Source organism: Lepus europaeus, chromosome 15 (assembly GCF_033115175.1).
Source record: "Lepus europaeus isolate LE1 chromosome 15, mLepTim1.pri, whole genome shotgun sequence".
In the NCBI taxonomy this organism is placed as follows: Eukaryota; Metazoa; Chordata; class Mammalia; order Lagomorpha; family Leporidae; genus Lepus; species Lepus europaeus.
The window spans coordinates 151,467-179,464 of record NC_084841.1 but is presented as its reverse complement, the minus strand read 5'-3'; the positions used below and the strand labels follow the sequence as shown (position 1 = coordinate 179,464).

At 48.7% G+C, this 27,998-nt stretch overlaps 1 protein-coding gene across 2 annotated transcripts; it reads right to left on the bottom strand.

Moving 5' to 3' along the window:
* Positions 1-5: 5 nt before the first annotated feature.
* On the bottom strand, positions 6-27,996 carry SDHA (succinate dehydrogenase complex flavoprotein subunit A). Of its 2 annotated transcripts, none has more exons than XM_062212172.1 (15): positions 27,888-27,996; positions 23,478-23,567; positions 22,322-22,483; positions 19,858-20,001; positions 19,420-19,584; positions 18,109-18,257; positions 15,064-15,188; positions 12,210-12,378; positions 10,898-11,093; positions 10,134-10,305; positions 7,091-7,209; positions 3,493-3,604; positions 3,261-3,391; positions 1,984-2,097; positions 6-481 (listed from the first exon to the last, which is right to left on the bottom strand). In XM_062212172.1, the coding sequence occupies exons 1-15, from the start codon at positions 27,948-27,950 to the stop codon at positions 395-397; spliced, it is 1,998 nt and encodes a 665-aa protein (XP_062068156.1). In that variant the 5' UTR covers positions 27,951-27,996; the 3' UTR covers positions 6-394. The 2 variants fall into 2 exon arrangements, with proteins under 2 accessions (XP_062068156.1, XP_062068157.1); XM_062212173.1 differs by having other exon boundaries at positions 23,478-23,564; positions 27,888-27,994.
* Positions 27,997-27,998: the final 2 nt, after the last annotated feature.

Below are 27,998 nucleotides of genomic sequence, written 5' to 3'. Positions count from 1 at the left end.
AGATATACAAAGAAATGCAGTTTTGTTTCACATTTGGTTGTTTCAATACTTTAGGACACGGGTTCATCTATTAAATCATTGGCCAAGAACAATGGGGAAATGTTAGTTTTCTTCATTTGCCGTGAGGCACCAAAATTCATTTTTGCTTAAAAAACAACAGAATTTCTAGAATTTAACAGAATAAAAAGACAACTGCATTTGCTATTTTAGGGCAACAAACATGCCTGAGGCAAGTGGAACAATATTTTAAATGGATGTGCCTGGCTGTACAGTTTCTCAAGAAGGAAGCCAAGGGACAAGGCAAGCACTGTCTGGTGCTACTGAGATGACATGGGCACAGGCAGGGGCTATTGGACACAGTCACAGACGCTGCTTCTGTAGCCTCCCAGTCTCCTCAGTAGGAGCGGATGGCAGGGGGCACTGTGGCACAGTCAGCTTCGTTCAAGGTTTTGTCAATTACAGGTCTGTACTCCAGAGTGACCTGAAGAAGAAAAGCTGGTGTAAGTTAGAGAGCATGATAGACAAATAGCCATATCTTATGTCGCTTTAGAGAAAATTTAACTCTAAAAATAGATTACAGGCATGGAAATGTAAAGAAAAAGCTATCCACTAGAAAACTTTATGGTAACTGGCAAATGATCTGTATGTGCAATAGGGCACTGACTATGTAAGTTATGATAAATCAGTACAGTGGATTAGAGCAATGTACCAGACTCTTAATGCTTTATGAAAATAATCACATCACAAAAAGTAGGTGAACCCTGTACACATCACACTGTCATCCTATGTTCACTCTATGTACTTTGTTTTTCTCCTTGAAAGAAAGTATTTATACATAAACATAGGAAAAAGTATGTATATATACATAAGGCTTGAAGGAACCATTTCAAAATAATGGGATATTGATAGGCTTATGTGTATTTTATTCTTTCTATACTTTTAAAAATGAATATTTATTTTCTAATAATAAAAACCAGAAAGTATTATTAAGAATAGACTGTGCTGAGAGAAACAAGTCAGGCTTTTATCTGATATCAGAAAATGGCTTTTGAAATAAATTCTAAACATGACTGAATTAAAGACCTACTAGGCACCCCATGCAAATGACAAGAACAGAGCTCTCCTTGATTCACAAAGACCCAGACAAATGCTTATAAGGTGATCTCTTACAAGCTGTGAAAGCGTTAAGGGCAAAAATGTTGTATCTTGGGGTTGGCGCAGTGGCATGAAGGTTAAGCCACCATCTGCAGTGCCAGCATCCCATATGGGCACCCATTTGAATTCTAACTGCTCCACTTCTGATCCAACTCCCTGCTAATGTGCCTGGGAAAGCAATGTAAGGTGGCTCAAGTACTTGGGCCCTTGTACCCATGTGGGAGACCCAGAAGAACTTCCTAGCTCTGGCCTGGTCCAACCCCAGATGTTGTGGCCATTTTGGGGAGTAAACCAGTGGACAGAAGATCTCTGTCTCTCTCTGTAACTTTCAAATATAAAATAAATAAATCCTAAAAAAATAAAAAGATGTAGCTTATTTCTGGGCCTCAGTGACCAGCAGAGGTACCAAATGGCTGAATAACTAGAGGGGGATGAGACTGAGAGTCTGCTGGGACCCCCACTGGCCACCCCCTGGTCTCTGCGCCTCTGCTTGCTGCGAGCCCAGGGCATGTTACGGCTGCGCTGTGCCCTGGGCTCCTCAGCAGCTGCTTCTACGTGGTCCAGCCAATGGCTCCCTCTCTACCAGATGAGTTTTTGGGAGTGACTGTGGCCTTGCCCCAAAGACCCGGGCTCCCTACTGGACTCCAGAACCACCATCTCCTTCCCTGCCACCAGGTGCAGGACACTTGCTCCCCACCCTGCGCCCTACATCTGGTCCATGCCACACAGGCTGAGGCTCCTCTTAAGAGGCCCCATGGGCTGGACCTGCTCCCAGGCAGTGTCCTTCCACGGTGCCTCACACCTGGTGCAGAACACGCCCCCACGTACCTTCCCAGTCTTGACATCAACGTAAGAGAGGGTGTGCTTCCTCCAGTGCTCCCCAAATGGCTTCTTCTGCTGCCCCTGGATAGGCTTGGAGTAATCGTACTCATCAATCCGCACCTGAGCCAGAAACGCCACACGACAGAGCAACACCGTCAGGAAACATGGCAAACATTACAGTGGTGCGCAAGCAACTCTGTCCATGAGGCTGGCACCATGGACCAGGTGGGAAGCTGCCACAGTGTGAGTTCAGGAGGACCCAGTTTTGCACAGCATCTTTGCAGCTCCTAGCAGGTGGACACTGGAATCAGACATCCCTTGTCTTTTTTGCTCCATACTCTCAGAGTTTGCCTCAATTTTCTTTTTCTTTCTGCCTTTTTAATTTAAATGTTTTAGCAATCACGTTAAAATTTTCAAAAACTCTCAAATAGAGGCTGCATGCTATTAAGGAAAACCTGGGGCACGTTAATGGTACAACATATGAGAGCCTCTTCCGATAAAACAAAGATCTAAACCCTTGGCTGTTCCTGCTGGGTGGGGCGGGGTTGCCTTGCAGCTCCTAATTTCTGAGTGAGTGATCATGGGATTAAGCACTCCTAGGGGATGCAGGTTCTGTCTGCTAAGCCACAAGTGAACACAACAAAACCTAGCTCACCTCATCCCCATCAGAGGCCAACCTGGGGAGGCCTCAGTCCCACAGCATAGCACCTCTCCTTCCAATGGGCACAGGCAAACCCAGCTCAGCCTGACGCCTGGGAGGTGAGCCAGTGACGCTCCACAGTGAATGCGCAGCCAATTTCTCCTGCTCTGCTGGTTTTCCAGAGCGAGCCCCACACTCTGGAGCGGAAAATCTGCCCATCTCCTGAGGGAGGAATCTTTCGGATCCTTTCGTTGATGTGGTTTACTCCCTTTCCGTGCTTTTTGCTGTGGCATGCAGAAGCACCCTTTTCTGTGCACAGCCACCTATATCAGGACCTGCAGGCCCTTCCCCGACCACAGGGCAGGTCTGAAACCATGACTGACCTTCTCGGAATTCAGGACATTGTTCCCACCTAGCCTCGGTCCTGGTGAGAGCCAGGCACGCTGTGCCAGCAGAACTGGCCAGCACCAGCAGCAGGAGGCGCTGATCTAAAGCAAGAAGGCGCCACACTGGTGGTGAAAACAAAAGTATGAAAACTACCAGAAAAAAACGGTCATTTTCTTGATTGACTTCCTCAAAATGTAGAGCAAATGCAGGGGAATGGAGTAATAAGCAGCCCATGTGAGCACGCCCCGAAGCACACCTTGTAATCCTCCCTGGCGTGGGCACCCCGAGACTCCTTCCGAGCCTCAGCTCCGTAGATGGTCTGCAGCGCGCACAGCATCAGATTTTGCAGCTCCAGGGTCTCCACCAAGTCTGTGTTCCAGACCATCCCTGGGGACATGCACAACCCAAGTCAGTGCTAAATGGTAAGCACTGGCCCACCCTGCAGAAGGCAGCGCCCCAACCACACGCGTGGAGCTGCAGACACTCACCCCTGTCAAATGTCTTCAGGTGCTTCAGGTCTCCGTAGAGCTGGCTGATCTTCTCACAGCCTTCCTGCAACACGCTCCCAACACGGAACACTGCGGCATGACTCTGCATGGACTGTAACACAAGACAAGACCAGCGAGCTTGCAATCCTCAGAAGAGGCTGTAGAGAACCACTGTACCTTTAGTCCTGCCTTTTTTCTGCACTTAATTCTATGTAAGTTAAACAGAAAAACTAGAAGTTCAGACCATGAGTTTATTATTCTGATTTTTAAAATGGAGTTTTGGCTGGCTTTTAAAAAAATTTTTGTTCCGATCACATGTAGATCTTAGAATAAATAATTTAAACTTAAGAAGGGCTGGTGCTGTGGCATAGTAGGTTAAGCCTCTGCCTGCAGCGCCAGCACCCCATATAGGCGCCAGTTTGAGTCCTGGCTGCTCCACTTCCCAGCTCCCTGCTAATGGCCTGGGAAAGCAGCAGAGGATGGACCAAGTACTTGGACCCCTGCACCCAGATAGGAGACCCAGAAGCTCCTGGCTCCAAATCGGCCCAGCTCTGGCTGTTGCAGTTGTTTGGAGAGTGAACCAGTGGATGGAAGATTTCTCAGTCTGTCTGTCTCTCTCTCTGTAACTCTGCCTTTTGAATAAAATGAATAATTCTTTTCTAAAAAAATTTCATTTTAAAGTGGAACTTGCTGAATTCTGGCAGCAAAGTATATGGCACACAGACTCCAGGGGCTTCTGCACGGCGCCAGCCAGGCAGCTGCTCCCCCTGCACTCTTGATGGTGGCAGTCTCATGTAGGCTGGGGGCACGACCTGTGCCTGCAGGTTATGGTGCTGTGAGGGGGCAGTGGAGGAGGGAGGAGGAAGAGGCCTGAGAAATCTTACTACCAGCCCCTCTGCCTGCCTTCCAATGGACTTCTGGGTTTTCTGGTTACTTCGTAAAAGTTCCTCATTAGGTACCTTTATAGTTTATTGCTCCAAGAAAAGTGCCATGAAACAAACCTGCAGCTAGTTTAGGTTTGCTGTGATCCAACTGCTTCCTATCAGATGGACAGGCAGCCCTAATGGAATGATCTTTCCTTGTGTTCCTTCCTCTGAAAATCCCCTTTATCCCATGCCACCCCTCAGCATGCCAACAGGTATATTCCTGACTCCTCCTCTCTCTCTTACTACATCTTTTTAAAAATGTATTGGGGGGCTGGCACTGTGGCATAGCGGGTAAAGCTACCGCCTGAAGTGCCAACATCCCATGTGAGCACCGGTTCGTGTTCCGGCTGCTCCACTTCTGATCCAGCTCTCTGCTATGGCCTGGGAGATGGCCCAAATCCTTGGGCCCCTGCACTCACAAGAAGAAGCTCCTAGCTCCTGGCTTCAGATTGGCTCAGCTCGGGCTGTTGCAGCCAACTGGGGAGTGAACCAACGGAAGGAAGATCTTTTCTCTCTCTCTCCTTCTCTCTGTAATTCCGAATTTCAAGTAAATAAATAAATCTTTTAAAAAAAAATGTATTAGGGCCAGTGCTGTGGCACTGTAGTGCCAGAATCCCATATGGGTGCCGGTTTTAGTCCCTGCTGCTCCTCTTCTGATCCAGTTCTCTGCTATGGCCTGGAAAAGCAGTGCAAGATGGCCCAAGCACTTGGGCCCCTGCACCTGTGTGGAAGACCCAGAAGATCTTGGCTCCTGGCTTCAGATCGTCCCAGCTCCCACCATTGTGGCCATTTGGGGAGTGAACCAGTGGATGGAAGACCTTTCTATCTCTCCCTCTCATTGTCTGTAACTCTACCTCTCAAATAAATATAAAATCTTTAAAAAAATGTATTCAAGAGGCAGAGGGATAGAGAAAGAGAGAGAGAAACTCCCATCCACTGGTTTACTCCCTAAGAGATCACAATGGCTGGGCTGTATCAGGGCTAGGTCAAAGCTGAGAGCTGGAAACTCAATCCAAGCCTCCCATGTAGATAGCAGGAACCCAACTACTGGAACCATCAATGGTTCCCAGGGAGCTGGGAATTCAAACTAGGCACTCTGATATGGGACAGATACCTAACCACTAGGTTAAATGTCCACCCCTAATATCACTCTATAATTTAATCGAGAGACATTTAACTTTCCTTAGACTGATACATAACTGTGCAATTGTAATGCACATCATCAATGGTTTTTCAGGAAATAAAAAAAAATTCTCTTAGAATCTGTAGTTATTAAACACTTTCATTTTCTTCAGTAGTCACATGGTTTTCCATACCCCTTCCTTCAGTTTCTGGGTAGGGTGTGCCAAGGGTAATGTGACTGCTGACCGTGAGCAGTTCACACTAGAAAGCAACTGATATCTTTGAGTCTTTTATCCAGATGCCTGCCACGTTCTTGTAGTATTGCTGTTTTCAGTGTATTCTCAGGATTCTTACTCACCATATCTGTAAATAATGGTTACTCTCTTCCTTTTCAATGTGTATCTATGAGTCTCATGGGATTAGTTGGAGTCAGCGAAAAAAAAAAATATATCACTCTGCCACTGAGCATATACACCGTGAGCGCAGGAGCTGAGCCACACATCAGGGACAGGGCCCTTGTTTGGTGGGAACGCCTCCAGGGTTTCCACTGCAAACCCCTCAGGGATGTGCTGCTTCCCACCCTGACTCGGCCCTGATCACCAATACAGTGCCCACATCTGTCCTCGCTGGTTCACCGCCCTCTGCACCTTCAGTCATGCTGTTCGCACCACTCCCTAGAGCTTCCCTGAAGCCTACCTCCAGGGGAGACAGAAGACAGGGACCTCTGATGGGGCAGAACCCAGCCCTCTGGGGCCTGTGTGCATGTGCCGCTGGGCCCCTCCACACCAGGGCAGAGGAGAGGCTCTGTGGAAAGCACTCACTTGCAGAAGTTCTTGCAAACGATCTCAAGTAGACAAGGGCTCATTCGTGACCAGGACTCCCTGTCTCAGAAGAATCTGATTTTTCTCCTGTATTGCCTCCTGCTTTACACAACATCTCAATCTGATTCTGTTACACACGGCAGAGCCACTGGCTACACGTAGCTACTTCTGTTAGAACTGACATGCAGGAGAATCAAAATTCCGCTTCTTACGATGACCTGCCTGGTGGCTACCATACTGGACAACAAAGACATTTCCACCACCAGAAACTGTGCAGCACTGAGAAGAGGTCAGGGCCCACTGACCACTGATTTGACCGGCAGCGACGGCCCCGGTTCAAAGACGCTTCCAGAGCTACTGGAAGCTGGATGGGGGAGGTGCGAGCAGTTTCTGGGAAAGGAGATGTAAGCATGCATGCTGGGTGGACTTTTAGGTAGCTGCTAAAAGGTGGTCACCAGCTGGAGACTGAGCTCCTGTGACGTCTACGTCTCTCTCTTCTGGCTGTGACACCACAGGGCCAGACACACACCAGGGGTGGACAAGTCCCTTATCTGCTCAGTGGCTGTTCTTGTCCTGGACTGCTGACCTCCAGCCTCCTATGTGGAAAAGACAAGACTTTTCTGGGAACTCTGCTGGACTCTCCACTGACACAGCAAGGAGCCTGAGCCACTGCTGCACACCCTGACACCAGGCTGTGGCAGAGCCGCACTGGCCGGCACCTGTTCTAACCTTCTGCATGCTGAGGCGCAGCTCCGACGTCCTGATGTTCCCATCAGCAAATCTCAACTTGTCAAGATTCATAACAGATTCTTCCCCTGCATTTGGTTTAATCGGGGGGACTTTATCTCCTAAAAGGAAAAAAAAGGCCAGAATTTAACTTTTGAAAACCTTAGGAAAAATTGGATGGATTCTGAACGAAACAGCAATGTGTATCACAGCCATTTGGGAATTTAGAAAACACAGATGGAACCACCCACTGACTTGGGGCCAATTTAAAAGAATATAGAGAACATAAAGACATTTCTTGCACCCCATAGGTAACCTCTGATTGAACAAAATTAGATTTATGAAAATACATCTTTAACCTGTTACTTTATTAAGAAAAAAAAAAAAAGACAGCTTCCAGAAGGCAGGTCTCAAGAGCTGTACCAACAAACCCAGGGCGAAGCATACCTGCTGTTCTCAGGCACACGGGCCAGGATGCCAGTGCAAACATCATCGGCCAACCCTGCCTCTCAGACTCTGATTCGCCAGATCTGCAGCTCTTCCCTCTCTGGACATAATGCTCTGAGGGAAAGCGTTATCCTTGAGGACGTATTTTAAAAGCCTTGTGCTGCCATCAGCTCATCTAGCCGGGGCCGGGGCCGGGGCCGGGGCCGGGGCGCTGACTCTCTCGTGCTCCACCCAAGTGCCTCCTGGAAGCTGCTGTTTCTTTTCCTTTTGTTTTTAATGTTTTAGAAAGTCGTCATTCAGTGAAATTTCCTTCTGTTGCACAGCTTCACAAATTTCCATACTTGCACAGAATCCTGTAACTACCACCACAATCAGGATACAAATAGGTCTGAAGTCTTTTAAGCCTTAAAAAGTTCCTATTTGGGGGGATAAAATGGTACATTTTCCCTGTTCTATCATCAGTGAAGACAAAATAGAATTTCCATTTTTAGTGTAGTTTTTTTTTTTTTAAAGATTTATTTGAAAGTCAGAGTTACACAGAGAAGAGAGAGGGAGAGAGACCAACCCCAAATGGTCACAACGGCTGGAGCTGGGCCTGGCCGAAGCCAGGAGCAAGCTGAGTCTCCCATGTGTTTCCAGGGGTCCAAACACTTAGGCCATCTTCCACTGCTTTCCCAGGCACATCAGCAGGAAGCTTGACTGGAAGTGGAGCAGTTGGGTCCCACTGGTGCCCATGTGGGAATGCCAGCACTGCAGGCGGCTTACCCTGCTATGCCACACACCAGTCCCTAGCACAGGGGTCTGCAGGTTCTGCCAGACAGAGGCCCACAAAGAGGCCCTCTCACAGAAGCCCACGTGCAGCCCGGCTCCCTGCACACTACATAAGACGCTATTTCTGTGGTTGATTTAAGAAGTTGAAAAAGTGTCCCTTGATTCCAGATATACAGAAGTGTGAGGTGCTTTTATAAAACTTTCCTTTTTGTGGCATAGCAGGTAAAGCTGCCACCTGCAGTGCCGGCATCCCATATGGGCACCGGTTTGAGTCCCGGCTGCCCCACTTCTCAGCCAGCTCTCTGCTGTGGCCTGAGAAAGCAGCAGCAGATGGCCCAAGTCTTGGGCCTTTGCACCCACGTGGGAGACCTGGAATAAGCTCCTGGCTCCAGATCAGTGCACTTCTGACCACCTGGGGAGTGAACCAGCGGATTGAAAACCTCTCTCTCTGCCTCTGACTATGCCTTTCAAATAAATAAATCTTTAAAAAAATAAAACTTCCCTTTTCTCCTCTTCAAAGGACTTGGCTTCAAACCCTCTGCTTTGCTCTGAGAGATGCGCATCTTGTGGCTCAAGACTACAACGTGCAGAGCTGGCAAACGAGGTGAGCACCACCTCTGCTGTCAGGACTGATACCCCCTTTTTTTTTTTTTTTGGACAGGCAGAGTGGACAGTGAGAGAGAGAGACAGAGAGAAAGGTTTTCCTTTGCCGTGGGTTCACCCTCCAATGGCCGCTGTGGCTGGTGCGCTGCGGCTGGCGCACCGTGCTGATCCGAAGGCAGGAGCCAGGTGCTTCTCCTGGTCTCCCATGGGGTGCAGGGCCCAAGCACTTGGGCCATCCTCCACTGCACTCCCTGGCCATAGCAGAGGGCTGGCCTGGAAGAGGGGCAACCGGGATAGAATCCGGTGCCCCGACCGGGACTAGAACCCGGTGTGCCGGTGCTGTAGGCGGAGGATTAGTCTATTGAGCCGCGGCACCAGCCAGGACTGACACCCACTTGAGCTGTGGCCAGACCCAGGAAGAGGCTGACAATGTAACCTGCATCTTTGTAACTGCTGACAGCAAGGAGGTGCACTGACCACTAGGTTACCCGTGCCAGCTCTGTCTCGTCACCCACATCCATGAGGACAGCATTTGTTGACACAAACAGTTTACACCAAAGGAATGTACGGTGAGGACTCAGGGGTCCCACCATCCTTGCCACAGGGATGTCCACTCGGCCTTGTCCACCTCACACTGCTGTTCTGAGCAAAGAGGCAACACAGTCACCGTGAAGACCCTCTAGGAGTCCTCTGTAACTGGAGTTTGGTGTCCTGGAGTGAACTCATGTGTTCAGCACATGCATTTTTCTCCCATTCGTTATTTGAAATGGCTGCAAGAAGAAAACACCAACAAACCTGTACTGTCACAGAGGGCAGCAGTCATGGCCAACCCCTTACTTGTTCAGTCCTTCCTTCCCCCTTGAGCGGGATTATATTTTAAGAACACTCTAAATCATGTTCCATAAAGATCAAGACGTTATATTCATTTACATCTACTACTTAAAATATTCCCTAACAAAGCCAAGTAATACACGCAATATTTCCCCTCAAAATCACAATTTCCTAATGATGGCTTTTGCATGACTACAAAGAAAAGAACTTGCCAAAAACGAAACAAAAAAACTTACCTTCCTAGCCCAGCCTCTGCCTGGTAATGTAAATCTCTGGGTTTGTTTCCTTACTGCTGGGGAAATCCAGACTGCATTCCTATGATCACTAAGCACATCTCCAGCAGCAAATGCAGACGCCCCCCCAAACAGCCTGGCTGCAGGAAGAAAACACGTACCAGGCCTGCAGGACTCTGCAATGCTCAGGGCACAGGCCCGGCCAAAGACCACCAAGTCCAGGAGGGAGTTTGCCCCGAGCCGGTTGGCACCGTGTACGGAGGCGCAGGCAGCTTCCCCACAGGCATACAGGCCGGGCACAATCTGATCCTGGCCATTCACGTGCCTCAGAACCTGCATGGGAGACAACACACCCTCAGATGTGGTATCTGTGCTTTAGGCTGAAAAGGGAAGTCAAGACCACCCTGTCCTATCTCAGAGGGGGCCCTGTCTGCTTTCTCCCTGTGCCTCTGAACACTCCTGCTGACCAGGTGGAAGGCCAGTGTGGCGTCCATGTTCTGCAGAGGCTCACCCACTGTCCCTGACTCAAGCACTCTGCCCCAGCTCTGATTCTTGCTTAGACTGGGGGTGGGGCAGGTAGAAGTGCATCCAACAGAGGGAGGCGGCAGCGTATCACTCTCTCACCCACCCCTTCTGTCAGAGGACAGGGACAATTCCCAACCACCCTGCCTGACAAGGAGACCAACAGAGACCCACAAACTCCTTATGAACCACACTCACTCTTTGATTTAAAGATCACCTCACTGACAAGGTCATCATGAAAATAGAAGTGATCACAGAATGCAAAAACCAGCAAAGATGGTATCTGTGACTCACAGTCAGTGCAGTCTGTCAACAATCACAGGCTATGTCTGCTTGTCTGAGGAGCACACATCTTTCCCTCTAGGATCTAAAGGGACAGCTGTGAGGTGGGCCCTGTCAGCACCTGTCCCTTGTAGTTGGTAGGAATGCCACCCATGTTATAGTGCACGGTGGGAAGCACAGGGATTGGCTCCTTGGTGACGTCTACACCCGCGAAGATCATGGCCGTCTCAGAAATGCCAGGCAGGCGTGTGGCCAGCTGCTCGGGTGGCAAGTGGTGCAGCTGCAGGTAGACGTGATCCTTGTCGGGGCCACAGCCTCTGGTGGAATGAAGCACAAATCATGACACGAGGCAAAGAAAGCACTGTAGCACGGGATTCCCAACACCGATGATCCCGAAGAAAACTTCTCGGGGGGCTGGTGCTGTGGTGCAGAGGGTTAACACCCTGGCCTGAAGCACCGGCATCCCATATGGGCACCGGTTCAAGACCTGGCTAGTCCACTTCCAATCCAGCTCTCTGCTATAGCCTGGGAAAGCAGTAGAAGATGGCCCAAGTCCTTGGGCCCCTGAACCTGCATGGGAGACCTGGAAGAAGTTCCTGGCTCCTGATTGGCCCAGCTTTGGCTGTTGTGGCCAATGGGGAGTAAACCATCAGATGGAAGACCTCTCTCTCTGTCTCTACCTCTCTCTCTCTCTGTGTAACTCTGACTTTCAAACAAATAACTAACTCTTATAAACACCTGTGGGTATTAAATACACCACAACACAGCACCTAGTACTCATGCACTCACTTCTGATTGGGTGTGGCCCCATGCCTTCCATACTGAATGGCTATTACACATTCACTCTCATAGATGTAAGAGCTTTACCATATTCTGGCTAAAATTCTCCAAATGTAGGTCTTTAGGAAAACACTACACACCAATGTGCATGTGTGCAAGTGTGAATGTGTGTGCATGGTGTGTATATGGGTGCTGTTGAGTGCGTGGCCACACAAAAATGTACACTATGTGTGTGTGTGTGTGTGCAGTATGTTTTTGGGGGCATGTATATGCACAGTGTTTATACAGGTGAACATGTATGCACAGTGCATATACAACTGCACGTGTGTGGATATGCAGTGTGTACACAGGTGTATAAGTGTTCAGTGTGTATGCTGCTGTGTGTGAGGCGTTGTGCACAGGATGTATATGGCTATGCATGTGTGCTCTGTAGTGTGTATACAGGTGTGCTTGTGTGACTATACAGTGTGTACATGATGTACGAGTACTCAGTGTATACTGGTGTGTCTGCAGAGTATATAGAGTGTGCATACAGGTATACACCTGTGTGCAGTGTATATGGGTGTATGTGTCCAGTATACACGGGTGCACTTGCGTGTGGGTATGCAGTGCGCCTGCCTGTACACACAGGTGTTTATGGAGGTGAATCGCACCTTCCTTCTCGGATCTCCAGGGTCATTGACCGAGACACCACATCTCTGGAAGCCAGGTCCTTCGCGACAGGGGCGTATCTCTCCATGAACCTTTCGCCCTGACTGTTAATGAGAATGCCTCCCTCTCCACGGCATCCTTCTGTAATGAGACAACCAGCACCATATATGCCTGCAAAACAAAACAAACAAACGAACATTCATAAGGATTGTGAGGTCTATAATTCAAAAGCATAACATTTTTTTCCAAGACATTTTTGGGAGGACAGAAAAAAAAGGCATTCAAAGGGAATTATATTCAGAATCAGAAAGAGGAAAAGTTAAGGAACAGTACAAAGTCTGGTTATCAAAAAGCCACCAACAAAGCTGAAAGGTCAGTGTTGTGGGGCAGTAGGTTAAGCCAACGCCTGAGATGCCCACATCCCACACAGCGCCAGTTTTAGTCCCACCTGCTCCACTTCCAACCCAGCTTCCTGCTCTAGCACCTGGGAAGGCAGCAGAAAATGACCAGGGTACTTGAGCCCTTGCCACTCACATGGGAGATCAGAATAAAGGTCCTGGCACCTGGCTTCTACCTGGCCCAGCCCTGGCTGTTGCAGGCATTTAGCGAGTGAATTGGTAGGTGGAATATCCATCTCTCTCTCACTCCACTTTTCACATAAAATATTACACACACCAACCCACACAAAGCTCAAAATGCAAAGACCCAAGACTCTGATCCCAAAGCATTATGTGCTAAATGTCTCAGATTTTAATTTCTTAACCTCTCTTTGTACCTTGAAATTCTGGTGACTACCTTCTTTAGGAATACACAGGTTAGAGAAATTGTATCTGAAGAACCTGAATAGCAACAAGGACAAATTATCCCTGTTGGTAGCGTTAATGCTTGCTGTGCTTGCCAGACAGTTCTAGCTCCTCCACACTGACTTTCGTCTCACTGTGCCACCAGGTGATATCACCCCCATTCCTGGAGTTCAGCAACTCATTCAAGACCAAGCAGCCTAGGAGAGCAAGCCCAGACTCAAATGTGGGCCACACGGTGCAGACTGTGTCCCTCAGTGAATAAAAAATGAGGAAAGTCAAGCTCTTAAATTTTAGCAACAGATTCACTAAAAAAAAATCTGAAATCTAAAATGTTTATTAGTGACTAAAATGATTAATTATATGCTTTAAAAATAATGCAGATTCTTGCATTTCACATGCCTTTTGTTCTTCCAGTGTCAACGGCATTTTTTGGTGGCTTATTTCTCACCTGCCAACAGTGTGCTCTGGAAGGGAGCAGGTGAAAAGTTCAACTATTTGGTTCCCACACATGTAGGAGACCTGAGTTGAGTTCCCAGCTCCCAGTTTCAGCCCTACGTCAGTCCAGCCCCAGCCACTGGAGAGTAAATTTGTGTATGAGAGCCTTCTCTCTCCCTCACATAAGCAATAAATAAAGCTAAGCTTTATTTAATAATAAATAAATATATATTATTTAATAACATATATTATTAAATAATTTACTTAATAAATAAATAAATTAATTAATAATGGCTAAGCTTCCACCAGCAGTGCTGGCATCCCATACGGCGCCTCTTCCGACCCAGCTCTCTGCTTATGGTCTGGGAGAGCAGTGGCAGACACTTGGGCCCCTGCACCCGTGTGGGAGACCCAGAGGAAGCTCCTAGCTCCTGGCTTCTGATGAGCTTAGTTCCAGCTGTTGTGCCCATTTGGGAAGTGAACCAGTGATGGAAGACCCTTCTCTTTTTCTCCCTCTCTGTCACTCTCTCTCTCAAATAAAGTCCTTAGAAAAAAAAAAAAGAAAGAAAGAAAGAAATGGAGTTCTAAACACTGTAAATTACTGAGGGAATTCAGAAACTCAGAAATATTTGGTTGGATAAAGACATTAAGGAAAAACACTGGCAAACACATTTCTTATTTTTCATCCCTGCCAGGGATCAGAAAGAAGGCACTGACAGGGCACAGAGAAAATGGGGCCTCTGGGGCAGGGGCCGTGGCACTGCTGCTTAAGCTACTGTTTGGCACACACACACCTCATATCAGAGTGCTTGGAGCCAGTCCCAGCTCCGTGCTTCCAATCCAGCTTCCTACTCCAGTGCCTGGGAGGCAGCAGGTGATGGCCCAAGTACTTGGGTTCTTGCCACCCACATGGGAGACCTGGGTGGAGTTCCTGGCTCCTGTCTTTGGCCTGGCCCAGGATCCACTGTTGCAGGCATTTGGGGAGTGAGCAAGTGGATGAAAGACCCATCCGTCTCTGCCTTTCAATCAATCAATCTTTATAAACAGTTCTAAAGATGAATTCAGCAAAAGAGGGATGTGAGACTGGTCTTCAGCGTCGTAGTCAAGTCTCCTCATCCAGAGGGCAGATGAGCAGCTCCAGGTCCAGGAGGGATCGCCTCACAGCTGGCAGGCGGGGTTCATTTCTGGGTGATAGCCCCTGAGCCTGGGACTTTAGCTGTCCCTTGTGTTAGAGTCTCTGAATCCCATGGAGACCCAAAGTGAGGTCACCTCCCCAGGACCAGCTCCCCTCCTGTGTGCTGAGCACTGGGTCACAGCACTGAATGAGACCCTGGTGCCTGCCCCAAGCAGCTGACCACACAGCTAGAAAGGGACACTGAGCAATCCCTGCTTTACCCTGGGGCAAGATCACAAACTAGGGTCCAGGGCTCCCCTGGAATATGTAAGACAGTGACTTCCACTGTCCTGTACGAATCAGGGGAAAATCTTGAGAAAATGACATTCCAGTTAGAAACCTGAGACATAAGGAATCTGATAATTAGAAGCGTGTTAGCACATCAGCTACAGAGCAGCACCGAGTAGGTTCCACGTGCTTATAAGACACAAATGACGATCCTACCTGTGGGGTGGAACTGGACGAACTCCAAGTCCTGGCAGGGAAGGCCCGCCCTGGTGACCATGGCTGTTCCATCACCGGTGCTGGTGTGGGCAGATGTGCAGCTGAAGTAAGTGCGCCCATAGCCTCTGGAAACCAGACAGTGACATCAGGACACGAGGACCTCCTATCTCACAGAAGCACCAATGGACAGAGAAGCTCCTGGGCCACCACCTTCTATGCACTGTCTACATGCCCACGCACATGCACACACCTACCCCCACACAATGCCGGAGCTCCCCTAGCAAGTGGACAGGAGGCCAGGGATGCTCAGTTTCCTATTTTTGTACTTTGTGCCGTATGAGGAATTTATCTGATGAGCATATATTAATTTCACAGTGAAAAATCTTAAAAAAATTTATGGATTTGTTTTTCCTCCAGTTGTTCTGATGTATAAACAAATACCAATGATATATACTCAATGTGACTAACACGATGGTCTGGTGTATGCATTGTGAAATGACTACCAATCACGTTCATTAGCATATCCATCACCTCCTAAAATTACCCTTGTTTTGTGGTGCAGACACTTAAGATCCAGCAAAGTCCTGATACACATTAGCTACAACCACACACTGTATACATCCATCTCCAGTCTACTCTCAGGATTCAAAGTTGTACCCTGATCCACAGTTCTGCCTCCAGCCCCAGCAGCTCCCACTCTGCTGTTCTTAGGAATCTTCCCAGACCCACGTGTGGCTGAGATCAGTCTTTGTTTTTCTGCACCTGCCTCCTTTCACTTCACAAATGTCATCCAGGTCCATCCATGTTATCACAAAGGACAGGGTCTCTCCCTCCCTTCATGGCTGACAGTATTCCACTGCCTACTCACACATTTCATTTTTGATTACACACTTTGGCTGACCCCACTGCAGCAAACACCAGAGAACATGTATCTCCATGACATGTGGATTTCCCTTGTCAGACATCGACCCAGTAGGGAGACTGCTGGATCACAAGGCAGCTCTACTTGAGGACCCTCCGTACTGTTTTCAGTTAACAACTGTACTGATTTACATTCTCACCAACATAGACTAAGGGATTCCTGTCTCCACATCCTTGTCAAGGCTTGTCATCTCATAACAGGTGTGAAGTGCTATGTCATCACAGTCTTACTTTGCATTTTCTGATCATCAGCGATGCTGAGCATCTTTCCATATATGAAGGTACTTCAAAAAGTCCACAGGAAAATGGAAAATATGTTTACTTTGGTGCAAAAAATTTTTGAAATCTATACAGTTTTTGATGTTCATTTCCATTACACCTGCTGGCCATGTGTGTATCTTCTTTTGACAAATATCTATTCAGGACCGTTGCCCATTTTTAATTAGTTTTTCTATTGAGTTGTCCGAGTTATCCTGGATGTCAGGCTCTCATCATATCTAAGCCTGAGTTCTCAGTGTATCCTGGATGTAAGGCCCTTATCAGGTGTAGGTGTGTGTGTGTGTGTGTGTGCTCCCAGTGTATCCTGGATGTGTGGCCCTTATCAGGTATAGGTGTGGGGGGGGGGGGCTCCCAGTGCATCCTGGATGTAAGGCCCTTATCAGGTTTGCGTGTGTGTGTATGTGTGTGTGTGTGGGTTCCCAGTGTATCCTGGATGTGTGGCCCTTATCAGGTGTAGGTGTGTGTGTGTGTGTGTGTGGGTGGGTTCCCAGTGTATCCTGGATGTAAGGCCCTTATCAGGTTTGTGTGTGTGTGTATGTGTGTGTGTGGGTTCCCAGTGTATCCTGGATGTGTGGCCCTTATCAGGTGTAGGTGTGTGTGTGTGTGTGGGTGGGTTCCCAGTGTATCCTGGATGTAAGGCCCTTATCAGGTTTGTGTGTGTGTGTATGTGTGTGTGTGTGGGTTCCCAGTGTATCCTGGATGTGTGGCCCTTATCAGGTGTAGGTGTGTGTGTGTGTGTGTGTGTGGGTTCCCAGTGTATCCTGGATGTAAGGCCCTTATCAGGTTTGCGTGTGTGTGTATGTGTGTGTGTGTGGGTTCCCAGTGTATCCTGGATGTAAGGCCCTTATCAGGTTTGTGTGTGTGTGTATGTGTGTATGTGTGGGTTCCCAGTGTATCCTGGATGTGTGGCCCTTATCAGGTGTAGGTGTGTGTGTGTGGGGGGGGTGGGTTCCCAGTGTATCCTGGATGTAAGGCCCTTATCAGGTTTGCGTGTGTGTGTATGTGTGTGTGTGTGGGTTCCCAGTGTATCCTGGATGTGTGGCCCTTATCAGGTGTAGGTGTGTAGGTGTGTGGGTGTGTGTGTGTGTGTGTGTGGGTGGGTTCCCAGTGTATCCTGGATGTAAGGCCCTTATCAGGTTTGTGTGTGTGTATGTGTGTGTGTGGGTTCCCAGTGTATCTCAGAGGTTAGATCCTCAACTGATGCTGGATCCTCTCCCACTCTGCATTTGCTCATGTCTCCCTGGCTATGCAGGAGCTTGTTAATTCCAGCTGCAACCAGACGACAGCCTCTGCCATCCACTGAGAATGTCTGGATGCTCCCTGGACCACCTCCAAGGTAGGCGCCAGCTGTCCCCCTTCACAGATGAGGAACCAAGGCAGGAAAGGTTATCACCCTCACAAGATAAGTCAAGACCTTTGTCTGACCTGTTATCTTATCATTACCCTATTTTTATTAGGACAAAGAAGCTCTGAAACTCCACTTTAAAAAAACAATAAACCATAAAAACTAGATTCCTGGGGCCAGCACTGTGGTGCAACAGGTTAAAGCCCTAGCCTGAAGCACCGGCATCCCATATGGGTGTTGGTTCTAGTCCCAGCTGTTCCTCTTTCCATCCAGCTCTCTGCTATGGCCTGGGAAAACAGCAGAAGAAGGCCCAAGTCCTTGGGCCTCTGCACCCGTGTGGGAGACCCAGAGGGAGCTCCTGGCTCCTGGCTTCGGATCAGCGCAGCTCCGGCCGTTGAGGCCATCTGGGGAGTGAAATAGTGGATGGATGACCTCTCTGTCTCTACCTCTCTCTGTAACTCTTCCAAATAAAGAAATCTTAAAAAAAAAAAGATTCCTACCCTGTAGCAACAACAGTGTTCTTTGCTCGTATGCGGTGGATGGACCCATCTTCTATGCACAGCGCGATAACACCACGACACTCCCCATTTTCCATCAGAAGATCCAAGGCAAAGTACTCCACAAAATAGCTGGTATCATATCGCAGAGACTAAAAAAATAAAGATCTCGCATTCTACATCACATTTAATTAAGCACAAAACCAACATTTAGTGATACTGCTCACGGAACAAGTTTACAGCATTCACCCAGCTCTAGTAACAAATGAGTGTGCTAAGCCCAGACAGAACGCTGGATCATAAATAGCCATACACAGAAGTGACAGTGCCGATGTCACTGAGAGCACAAGGCTTTCTATATCTAGCAGCTTAAAACAAAGGTGGCGAGATGCAAATCTATGTCAGCACACACTACAGGAGACAGGCTACAGCAAGCTCTGAACAGACTGCATTCTGGCAACACATCTTATTTCCACACACCCTTGGGAGGCATCCCAGGCTCCATCGGCCACACAAAGCACGGAGCTCCCCTCAGTTTAAAGCTACTGTAAGGCCCATGGACCACTGAGTCATGACCCAGATGAGAGCTGCTGGTCACACATGGCCACTTAATCAAAATAAAACAAAACGTTCGGCTCCTCAGTCTGCAGTGGTCACATGGGGCTGGCAGCTGCCCAAGACGACAGGGCCAGCACTGGACAGGCCATCCAGGCTGGAACTGACGGTCCCTGCAACTAAAGCCAGCAGCTCTCAGCAGCTAGGGCCAGCTCCAGTGTGACAACCCCAGACAAGCAGGTCCTGTCACACATCTGTGAATGGTGAACACACTTGGCCACAGCACTGGAAAGTCAATCACCATACCCATGTTCTGAAAACCACAGAGTTCAGGGCATTATTTGGCCATGCCAAGGTTGGCCCTGATTACCCAGCGACTATTGTCCCACAACTCTGCCTTTTTTGAACAAACATTACAACAAATAAACAAATCGATCAGTGCAGGATCTCAGAGGTGATAAAAACCTTTAAAATACTGCTTGCATTCTTGTGCTCAGGTGACAGGCCACAGGTTCAAATCTGGTAGGTACACAATTCAAATTTCCACACAGACACGAGAAATGCCATATTGCCTTAATGAAAGCAGCTTTTCACAGCGCGTGCTCCATGCTTCTGTGCAGTGAGAAAGGTCTCAGGAAACTGCGCTGTCGCTGTTGAAGCAGCCCCTGAGCCAACTCGCAGCTGCAACCCAGCCCACAGTCCCCACAATCCTCGCCTGGACAAGCCACGCATCCTGTCTCATGCGCCAGGTGGCCTCACCCTTCCATACAAGGTGTGCAGGAGTGAGTGGCCGGTCCGATCAGCCACACAGCAGCATCGGTGGGCCTGCCCGCCTTTCCCAAACTTGAGGCTCTGTCCACCGAATGCACGCTGATAGATCCTCCCATCTTCAGTTCTGCTGAACGGCATGCCATAATTTTCTAGCTGTGAAACACAAACAAAGACCCGTTATCCTAAGGAGGCAAGGCATTCAGGGAAACGTGCACTGACCACCTTCAAGAGACCTGTAAACCCAGAGCTCAGGTGTCCTAAGAAGACACTGATGCTTCAGAAAAGAGGAATTTCCGTGTTAGAGGATTTTCCTTGTTAGCCCGGCTCAATACGTATTCTTTAGTTGAGCACTTCTGCTTCTACTCCTTCTATTTTTTTATAGTAGGAACAGGTTTTGAGAGGGCTCGAGAGCCTCCCATACATTACCTCGACCACAGAGGCAGGGGCCTGCTCTGTCATGTAGTGGATGGCGTCCTGGTCCCCCAGCCAGTCGGAGCCCTTCACGGTGTCATAGAAATGCCATCTCCAATTGTCTTCTTCCATGTTCCCCAGAGCAGCGTTGATGCCTCCCTGTAAACACCAAACACTTCTTACAAAGCCGTGAACGGGAGTCCCCACTGCATCTTCCAGGCAATCTCCTCCCTGGAATGTGATCCAGAGAAAGCCGCTGCAAGCGTGGCAAATTGGGATGAAGCTGACCTTCCAGGGCTGTGTGGGATACTGAGTGAGGTGAACAGTCATGTGTATCGAGCACTCAGCAGGCTACTCTGACAAGACAGCCTCAGTGTTCGGATGGGAGGCGCTTCCTGCCAACTAATGAACTAGGTTCGGAGCCACACTCCCTGCCCTCTATTTCCTTAGCCTGTGCAGGGCCACCAACACCATTTTATCTCACAGAGTCACAGAATACGGCAGGACAGGAGCAAATTCAGCACTCATTTTCCTTCTTCCCCCAACTGAAATTTCGATTCCTCGGCTTTAGACAATCCTTTCGATGCGTAAAGGCATACTCTCTAACGTCTTTCTTTCTCCAATTGTTACTGAGCTAGCACCTGAGTACAGCAGACCTACTATGCTGGAACTCCTGCCTGCCTGGTGCTGCCGTCTTCGTTCTCACTTACAGTTTATCTGGGAAGAAAGAAGTCACTACACAGAGACAAGACCCTTGTGGCACACGGAAGTTACCAAGTCACTTTCCCTTCCCTCCTCCAGTTGTAAACCCACGCACAACCTTGCTTAAAAAAAAAAAAATAATAATAATAATTTGAGCTCCCGAGTAGGAGAGTGATACAGAAAGTGAGCGTGAAAGAACAGGAAAACCCGGCACAGCGTGTGAATACAGATGCCAGCCACGGTTCTACCATTGCTACCAGTTTAAAAACCCACCTCTCAGGGCCAGCACAGTGGGTGAAGCCGCAGCTTGCAGTGCCGGCACCCCATATGGGCCCCAGTTCGAGTCCTGGCTGCTCTACTTCCGATCCAGCTCTCTGTTGTAGCCTGGGAAAGCAGTAGAAGATGGCCCAAGCCCTTGGGCCTCTGGATCCATGTGGGAAACCCAGAGGAAGCTCCTGGCTCCTTGCTTCGGAGAGGCCCAGTTCTGGCCTTGTGGCCACTTTGAGAGTGAACCAGCAGATAGAAGACCTCTCTCTTTCTGCCTCTGCCTTTCTGTAACTCTTTCAAATAAATAAATAAGTAAATCTTAAAAAAGGAAGAAAAAAAAAAAAAGGCCCACCCCAAAGAGGTCCTGGAAGTTCTCGGACACCCCAGGCCAAGGCCTTTCTTCTTCTCTCCCCAGTTAAACCTTCTCAAGAACCATCATTAGAATTACGCGACCCTTTCCTCCTCTTTTTGTTTTCTAATCTTGCACTCCCTTAACACTGTGTTTCTTGGCGGCATTATTTAGAATTATCTGTTTGTATCTATTTCTCCTTTTAGGACATGATTCCTATCATATAAATAATATTCTTCATTACACAAACATATATTTAAAGTAAAGCATCTTTGCAGTTCTTATCAGGAAACATGTTCCAAATAGTAGAAAAAACCGTTAAATATGATTTTGGAATAGGAATACTACCTGTATAAAAGGTTGGTATTACTTATACTGTGCCCAGAATGAAAAGTATAAAACTACAAAATCATAGCATGCATTTTCACATGACTTCTACTGTCACCCTAAATGGAGAGCATCTTCCTTCCTTCCTCTTTTTTCTTTCTTTTCTTCCACCCTTTGGTAGAGTTATAGAGAGAGGAGGACAGACAGAGAACTTCCATCTGCGGGTTCATTCCCCAAAGGTCCACAATAGCCAGGCTGATCAGGAGCCCGGAGCTCCTTTCGGGTCTCCCACGTGGGTGCAGGGTCCCAAGCACGTGGGTCATATTCCACTGCTTTCCCAGGAATATTAGCAGGGAGCTGGACCAGAAGTGGAGCAGCCAAGTCTCGAACTGGCATCCATGTGGGATGCTGGTATCACAGGTGTAGGCTTACCCTGCTACTCCACATGGCAGCCCTGGGAGCATGTTCTAGCCTGCACATGTTTATGCCATCATCTACGCTCGCCATTCTCACTCAGCAAGGCTAGCCAGGGCCAGGCCCTGTGCTGGGCAATGCAGGCAGAGCAACCACGCCCATTTCTAACCCAGGAAATGCCATGGAGAAAGCTAAACAGCGGCTGGACAGCAAAGACCCAAGCGTGACTGCAGCCAAGATGAGTGACAGCAAGGTCCAGTCCTGCAGGCTTCCCAAGAAAGAAGCTCTGGGCAGAGACCCCAAACTAAGAATGAGCTGAGTGGGTGGGAGGCAAATGTGGCTGTAAGGTGACAGGCAGAGAACGTGGGACTGGATGGGAGCTCACAGGCACTCAGAGCACTGACAGACTGCTTCTCTCACCTGTGCTGCCACAGTGTGTGACCTGGTAGGAAAGAGCTTTGTGATACATGCTGTGTTAAATCCTGCCTCCGAGAGGCCAAATGCAGCTCGTAAGCCAGCTCCACCAGCACCAACCACCACTGCATCAAATTCGTGGTCCACTACTGGGTACTGAGCAGAAATCTGGAAAAGAAAACAACCCAGCTGTCAGTCACATATGCAACCGTGTCAAACACAGAACAGCCTTTGAGCAGAGAGGGCCCCATGCTGACGTGGGCACCGAGCACTATTGAGGGTAGTATGGAGAGCCCCACATGAAGGATCCCTACTCAGAGTATATTACCCCATGGGCCGAGAAACCCAGTACTTAGCTGATACGCCAACGATGTAGAGGTGACCCTTCAAAGCATCCATTTTCCAGAAAGCTTACCCGTTAACACCAGAATCTCACCAAAGCAGGAAAATGAAGAAGCAAAGTACCAGCATAAACCATGAGACCAACCAGTTCTAAGTATAGCCTCTCCTTCCAAATGTCAATGTTGCTCATATCCTCTGTTTGCATCACAAACATATGCTTACAAACCTACACTCAGACAGTGTTTCTCCACCTGTGATCTCCAAGCTGCTCACAATGTTGAGATGTTCTCATTTAAACAAGCATATTCCAGGCCACTGGGTGACTCCCTTAGCACTGAGGACCATGCTCTGTTTTAGGTCATGCTCCGTGGCCTCATTTATGGCTGAGAAGGTGTCAAGTGGGATTCAGAAACTGCTGTGAGCTGATGAGAAAAGAACTTGTGAGTCAGTTTCAGTTTTTCTTTTCCAGGGCATAACAGGCACATCTCAAGAGGCTACACGGTCCTATTTTAAGTAGGAATTTCACCATCGGTCACAGAAAATACTGCTCATTTGTATTTTATTACTTTGTTGCTTTATTTGATTTAAATTCAATTTATAGGTACATAAGGACTACATGCAAAATTATTAATACCTGCACCTACACCTGTACCACTACTGAGTGGGGTTCCACTGTAAGGCATCCGGGCACGCACTGCACACCTGTGAGGATGTTTATCTTCCAGCATGCACATTATTCAAATCTATTACAATGAACTGGTATTGATTATCTTCCAAGCCAAAAAAGTGGTTTATAATAAAACAAAGGTCAAGAACTTACGGAATCTGAGACTTTGGCAGATGCCCTTGTATGGCCATCGACAGTGAAGTGAAAATCACGGGTTCCTGTCTGCAACGCTGCCGGCCGCTGCTGAAACACAGAGTGCTAGTGTCATGAAGAAACAGTAACTACAGACAGTAACTACTTCTAGATCATTACCCTAGGACACCCACACCCCACATCAGAGTCCCAGCTCTGCTCCAAGGTCCACTTCCTGCTAATGTACACTTTGGCCCAGTACCAACTATTGAGGGCATTTAGGGAGTGAACCAGTGGATGGGAGATCTCTCTGCCTTTCAAACAAATTAATAATAATAAAAAAAAAACAAAAACAGAAACCTGTTAGCCTTTTCATGGGTCCAGCTGGCAGACACAAGGGCCAGGTCTCAGCCCCAGACTCTCCTCTGTACCCTGACTGGGCACTCCAGGAAAAGCTGTTTTCTGGATGGAGCTTGTTTCCAAACTGAATACTCACTAACTCAGAATTGAAATGAAAAAGGCACACTTCTTGCTAGCATCTTTCTTTTCTTAAGACTTACTCATTTATTTGAAAGTCAGAATTACAGAGAGGGAGGGAGGGAGGGAGGAGAAGGAGAAGGAGAAGGAGAAGGAGAAGGAGAAGGAGAAGGAGGAGGAGAAGGAGGGAGGGGGGAGAGAGGGAAGGAGGAGGACGACGGGGAGAGGGAAAGGGAGGGAGGAGGAGGGGGAGAGGGAAAGGGAGGGAGGAAGGAGGAGGGGGAGAGGGAGAGAGAGAATGTCTTCCATATGCTGATTTATCCCCCAGATGGCCACCAACAGCCTGAGTTGGGCCAGGCTGAGTCAGAAGCTTCATCTGGGTCTCTAATATGGGTGGCAGTGTGCCAAGCACTTAGGCCACCTTCTGCTGCTTTTCCCAGGCTATTAGTAGGGAGCTGGATTCCGAAGTAGAACAGCCAAGACACAAACTAGAGCCCACATGGGATGCTGACACTGCAGGTGGCGGCTTTACCTGCAACACCATAATGCTGGACCCAGAGAGCCCAATGTCTGCCTAAATAAAGATCAGTTCGTGCCACTTGGAGAGATTATCAAACATTTTCTAATAGGATTACATGAAAAAGAACAAGGAAATCTAGCTAAGATATAACTAAAAGAAATACTTAGATCTTGTTTAACAGCACAAAAGTTCAGATGACTAGGGCAGACAAGCAGCACGGTAGGCCAAATCGAGGCTGTGACAGCTGCATTCCATATCTGAGTGCCAGTGTGAGAGCCTGGGAGCTTGAATACTCGATTTTCTGCCACCCACTTGGGAGATCCGGATGGAGTTCTTGGCTCCTGGCCCAGCCCTGGCTATTGCAACTATCTGGACAGCGAACCAACAGATGAGTGGAAGATCTCTCTCCCTCTCTCTGTCACTCTGCTTTACAAATAAATAAATCTTAAAAAAAAAAAAAAAAAAAAAAGTTCAGATGACTGAATTAGGAAGAAGGGAGAAAAAAACAACAAGGGCGGAGATACTAACAGCCTCAACCTAGCAAGGTAGGGAGCCTTCCCTTAATACATCCATAACCATGAACAAGAAGCCAATTCGTAGGTACAATCCTTACAATTACAAACGCAGCCAACAAAGGACCTAAAAATGGTTGTATGGGGCCAGCATTGTGGTTCAATGGGTAAAGCGACCGTCTGCATCACCAGCACCCGCACCCGTATGGGTGACAGTTCATGTCCCAGCTGCTCCACTTCCAACCCAGCTCTTTGCTAATAGCCTGGGAAAAGCAGTGGAAGATGGCCCAAGTCCTGCTACCCAGGTGGGAAACCCAGAAGTTCCTAGCTCCTGGCTTCTGCCTGGTTTCACTCTGGCCATTTCACTCCACTACTTGTGGAGTGAACCAGCGGATGGAAGATCTCTCTCTTCTCTGTAACTCTGTCAAATACATAAATTTTTTAAAAAATGGTTGCATAACTATTGGGAGGGCACAGGAACAGGAAATAGGTGGAATAAGTGTTTTACCAAACAAGAATTAATGTCTAAACTGATAAAAAATGCACCCACATTCAGCTAGAGACTGCAGGTAAATAGCATGGCCAAAATTATAAGCAATTCAGAACTGCTCCCACTAGTGGGTGGGGAGCAGCCCACTTCTTTACATTCACAAGGCCTTCTTACTGCTTTTTAAAAACTGTAATTGGAGCCAGCGCTGTGGTGTAGTGGGTAAAGCCGCCAGCAGTGCCCGCATCCCATATGGGTGCCAGCTCAAGTTCGGGCTGCTCCACTTCTGATCCAGCTCTCTGCTATGGCCTAGGAAAGCAGCAGCAGCAGCAGAGCTCTTGCACCTACGTGGGAGGCCTGGAAGAATCTTCAGGCTCCTGGCTTCACATTGGCCCAGCTCCAGCCGTTGTAGCCATTTAAAGAGTGAACCAGTGATGGAAGACCTCTCTCTCTCTCTGCCTTTCAAATAAATAAATAAATATTTTTAAGAACTGTGTAATTATTTTCATTATGTATTTAAATGTTAATTTTTAGTGAAAGATGATTAAAATACAGTGCACACTGTCCTGGGCATAGCTGAGTCATGAACCACGGGGGTCAAAGGTCACCTCACAGAACTCCACTAACCCATGAAGAACCTTAAGGTCAGAGTCAGCCTGGTGGCTCAGCATCTCGTAGTTTCCCCACTACGTAAGGACCCTTGGGGAAAGCCTGAGACACTCCAAACTAAGACTAAAATCCAGGTTAACATCACAACCAAGCCACTTTTCAAATGAACCAGGAAAGACACATGTAGAATACAGAACTGAATATCATTTATATAATGATCCAAAAAGCAAAACCAAAGACTATTCCTATACAGACCTAAATAATCCCAGATACACCATTAAAATGTATTCAGATCAATACATTAAAAAAAAAAATTTATCTGAGAGTCAGAGTTATACAGAGAGGGATCTCCTATCTGCTGGTTCATTCCCCAGATGGTTGCAAAGGCAGGCACTGGGCCAGGATGAAGCCAGGAGCCAGGAGCCTCTTCCAGGTCTCCCATGTGGGTAGCAGGGGCCCAAACACTTGGGCTATCTGCTGTTTTTAGCAGGCCATTAACAGGGACTGGATCTGAAGTGTAGCAGCCGGGACACAAACCAGCGCCCAGATGGGATGTCAAGTGTTGAAGGCTGTGGCTTTACCCCCTGTACCACAACGTTGGCCCCAGATCAATCCATTTAAGAAAAGAAGTTAGCTTATCCTAGGACAGCTTTTTGGGTGTTCATCCTAAGAGTTTTGAAAAACTTCATTGGAAGCAAGCAATTAATAAATATTTCAGGTCCATCGTTTTACTTTCCTCTTGGAATAAATTGCTTTGGAACAGTTAAAAGAAAAGAAAGGCAAACAATTAGTAACTTGAAAGCAGCCATAATGACAGAACGGCTTGAAAACACCACAAAACTGATAAAAATGAGATAAATTATATATTCATTTTTCTGAAATTATCCTCAACACCTACTTTTTTGCTTTCCCAGGCCACAGCAGAGAGCTGGATCGGAAGAGCAGCAGCCGGGACTCCACCAGGCGCCCATATGGGATGCCGGCGGTGTTACCGCTAGGCCACAGCACCGGCCCCAACATCCACTTTTTAAAGTCAATTCTCAGCTAACTATCCTAAAATTGCTTTTTTCCTCTTTTCCTGGTAATCTGGCTCTCTTCTTCCTTGGTAAACTCCAGTTCTTCAGGAAACGAGCCAATCTTAAGTGCAATAAATACGCTGCTCGAGGGCACAGTGGCTGGAGGAAGCGCGCTATCCTCGGGCCAGACCACCTCTTCGTTCCGTGCTGCTCCTCCTGGCCCCTGGTTTGCAAGCAGCCAGCCGAGGAGAGCGGGTAACCCGGCTCCAGCCTCGCCGTGACGGGAGGAAGGGCAGACTTGCGGGCCGCAGGAGGCCAGCGCAGCTTCCCCGGACACCCACTGCGGCCCGCAGCAGGACCCCGGGCCCCCTCCGGTGGGCGCCGTCACCGCCTGCGGGCCCGTCAGCCCCGCAGGGGCCTTGGCGACCTCGCAGGGGGACTGGCGAGCGCACCGAAACGCAGGGAACAAGCAGCGAACCAGCCGCGCTCGGCCAAACAAGACGCCGGGCCGCGGCCGGAGGGGGCGCCCGGACAGACGCGCGGCGGAGTCCACGGCCGCTCCCGCCGCGAGCCCCGCGCTTCCCCTGCGCCCGGGCAGGACCACGTCCGCCCCGCAGCCGCGCTTTCGCCTCCGGGGTCCCCGGGCCGTCCCCGCCCGCCACGTCCCGCCCCGGGGCCCAGGCAGCAGCGACCTCGACCTCTAACGGGTCGTGACCTTCACCGGGACAAGCCGTGCGCGCCACCCCGCCCGGCAGCGCCGCGCTCCCACCGCCGCTGCCTAGGCCCTGCCGGCCCCCGGCGCCGACTCACCGCCCGGGTCAGCGCCGAACGCCGCGCCAACAGCAGCCGCGACGCCACTCGGACCCCAGCCATGGCTGTCCAACGCTGTCCCGCCAGCCCCCTCGCAGGACGCGTCTGCGC

Excerpts from the sequence above, each read along its gene's own strand:
- SDHA (XM_062212172.1), bottom strand. The coding sequence starts at position 27,950 with ATGGCTGGGGTCCGAGTGGCGTCGCGGCTGCTGTTGGCGCGGCGTTCG. Across the intron at positions 23,568-27,887 it reads GTTCGGCGCTGACCCGGGCG|CAGCGGCCGGCAGCGTTGCA; the intron begins GTGAGTCGGCGC and ends TCTGTGTTTCAG. Across the intron at positions 3,392-3,492 it reads CCTGAAGACATTTGACAGGG|GGATGGTCTGGAACACAGAC; the intron begins GTGAGTGTCTGC and ends GCATGTCCCCAG.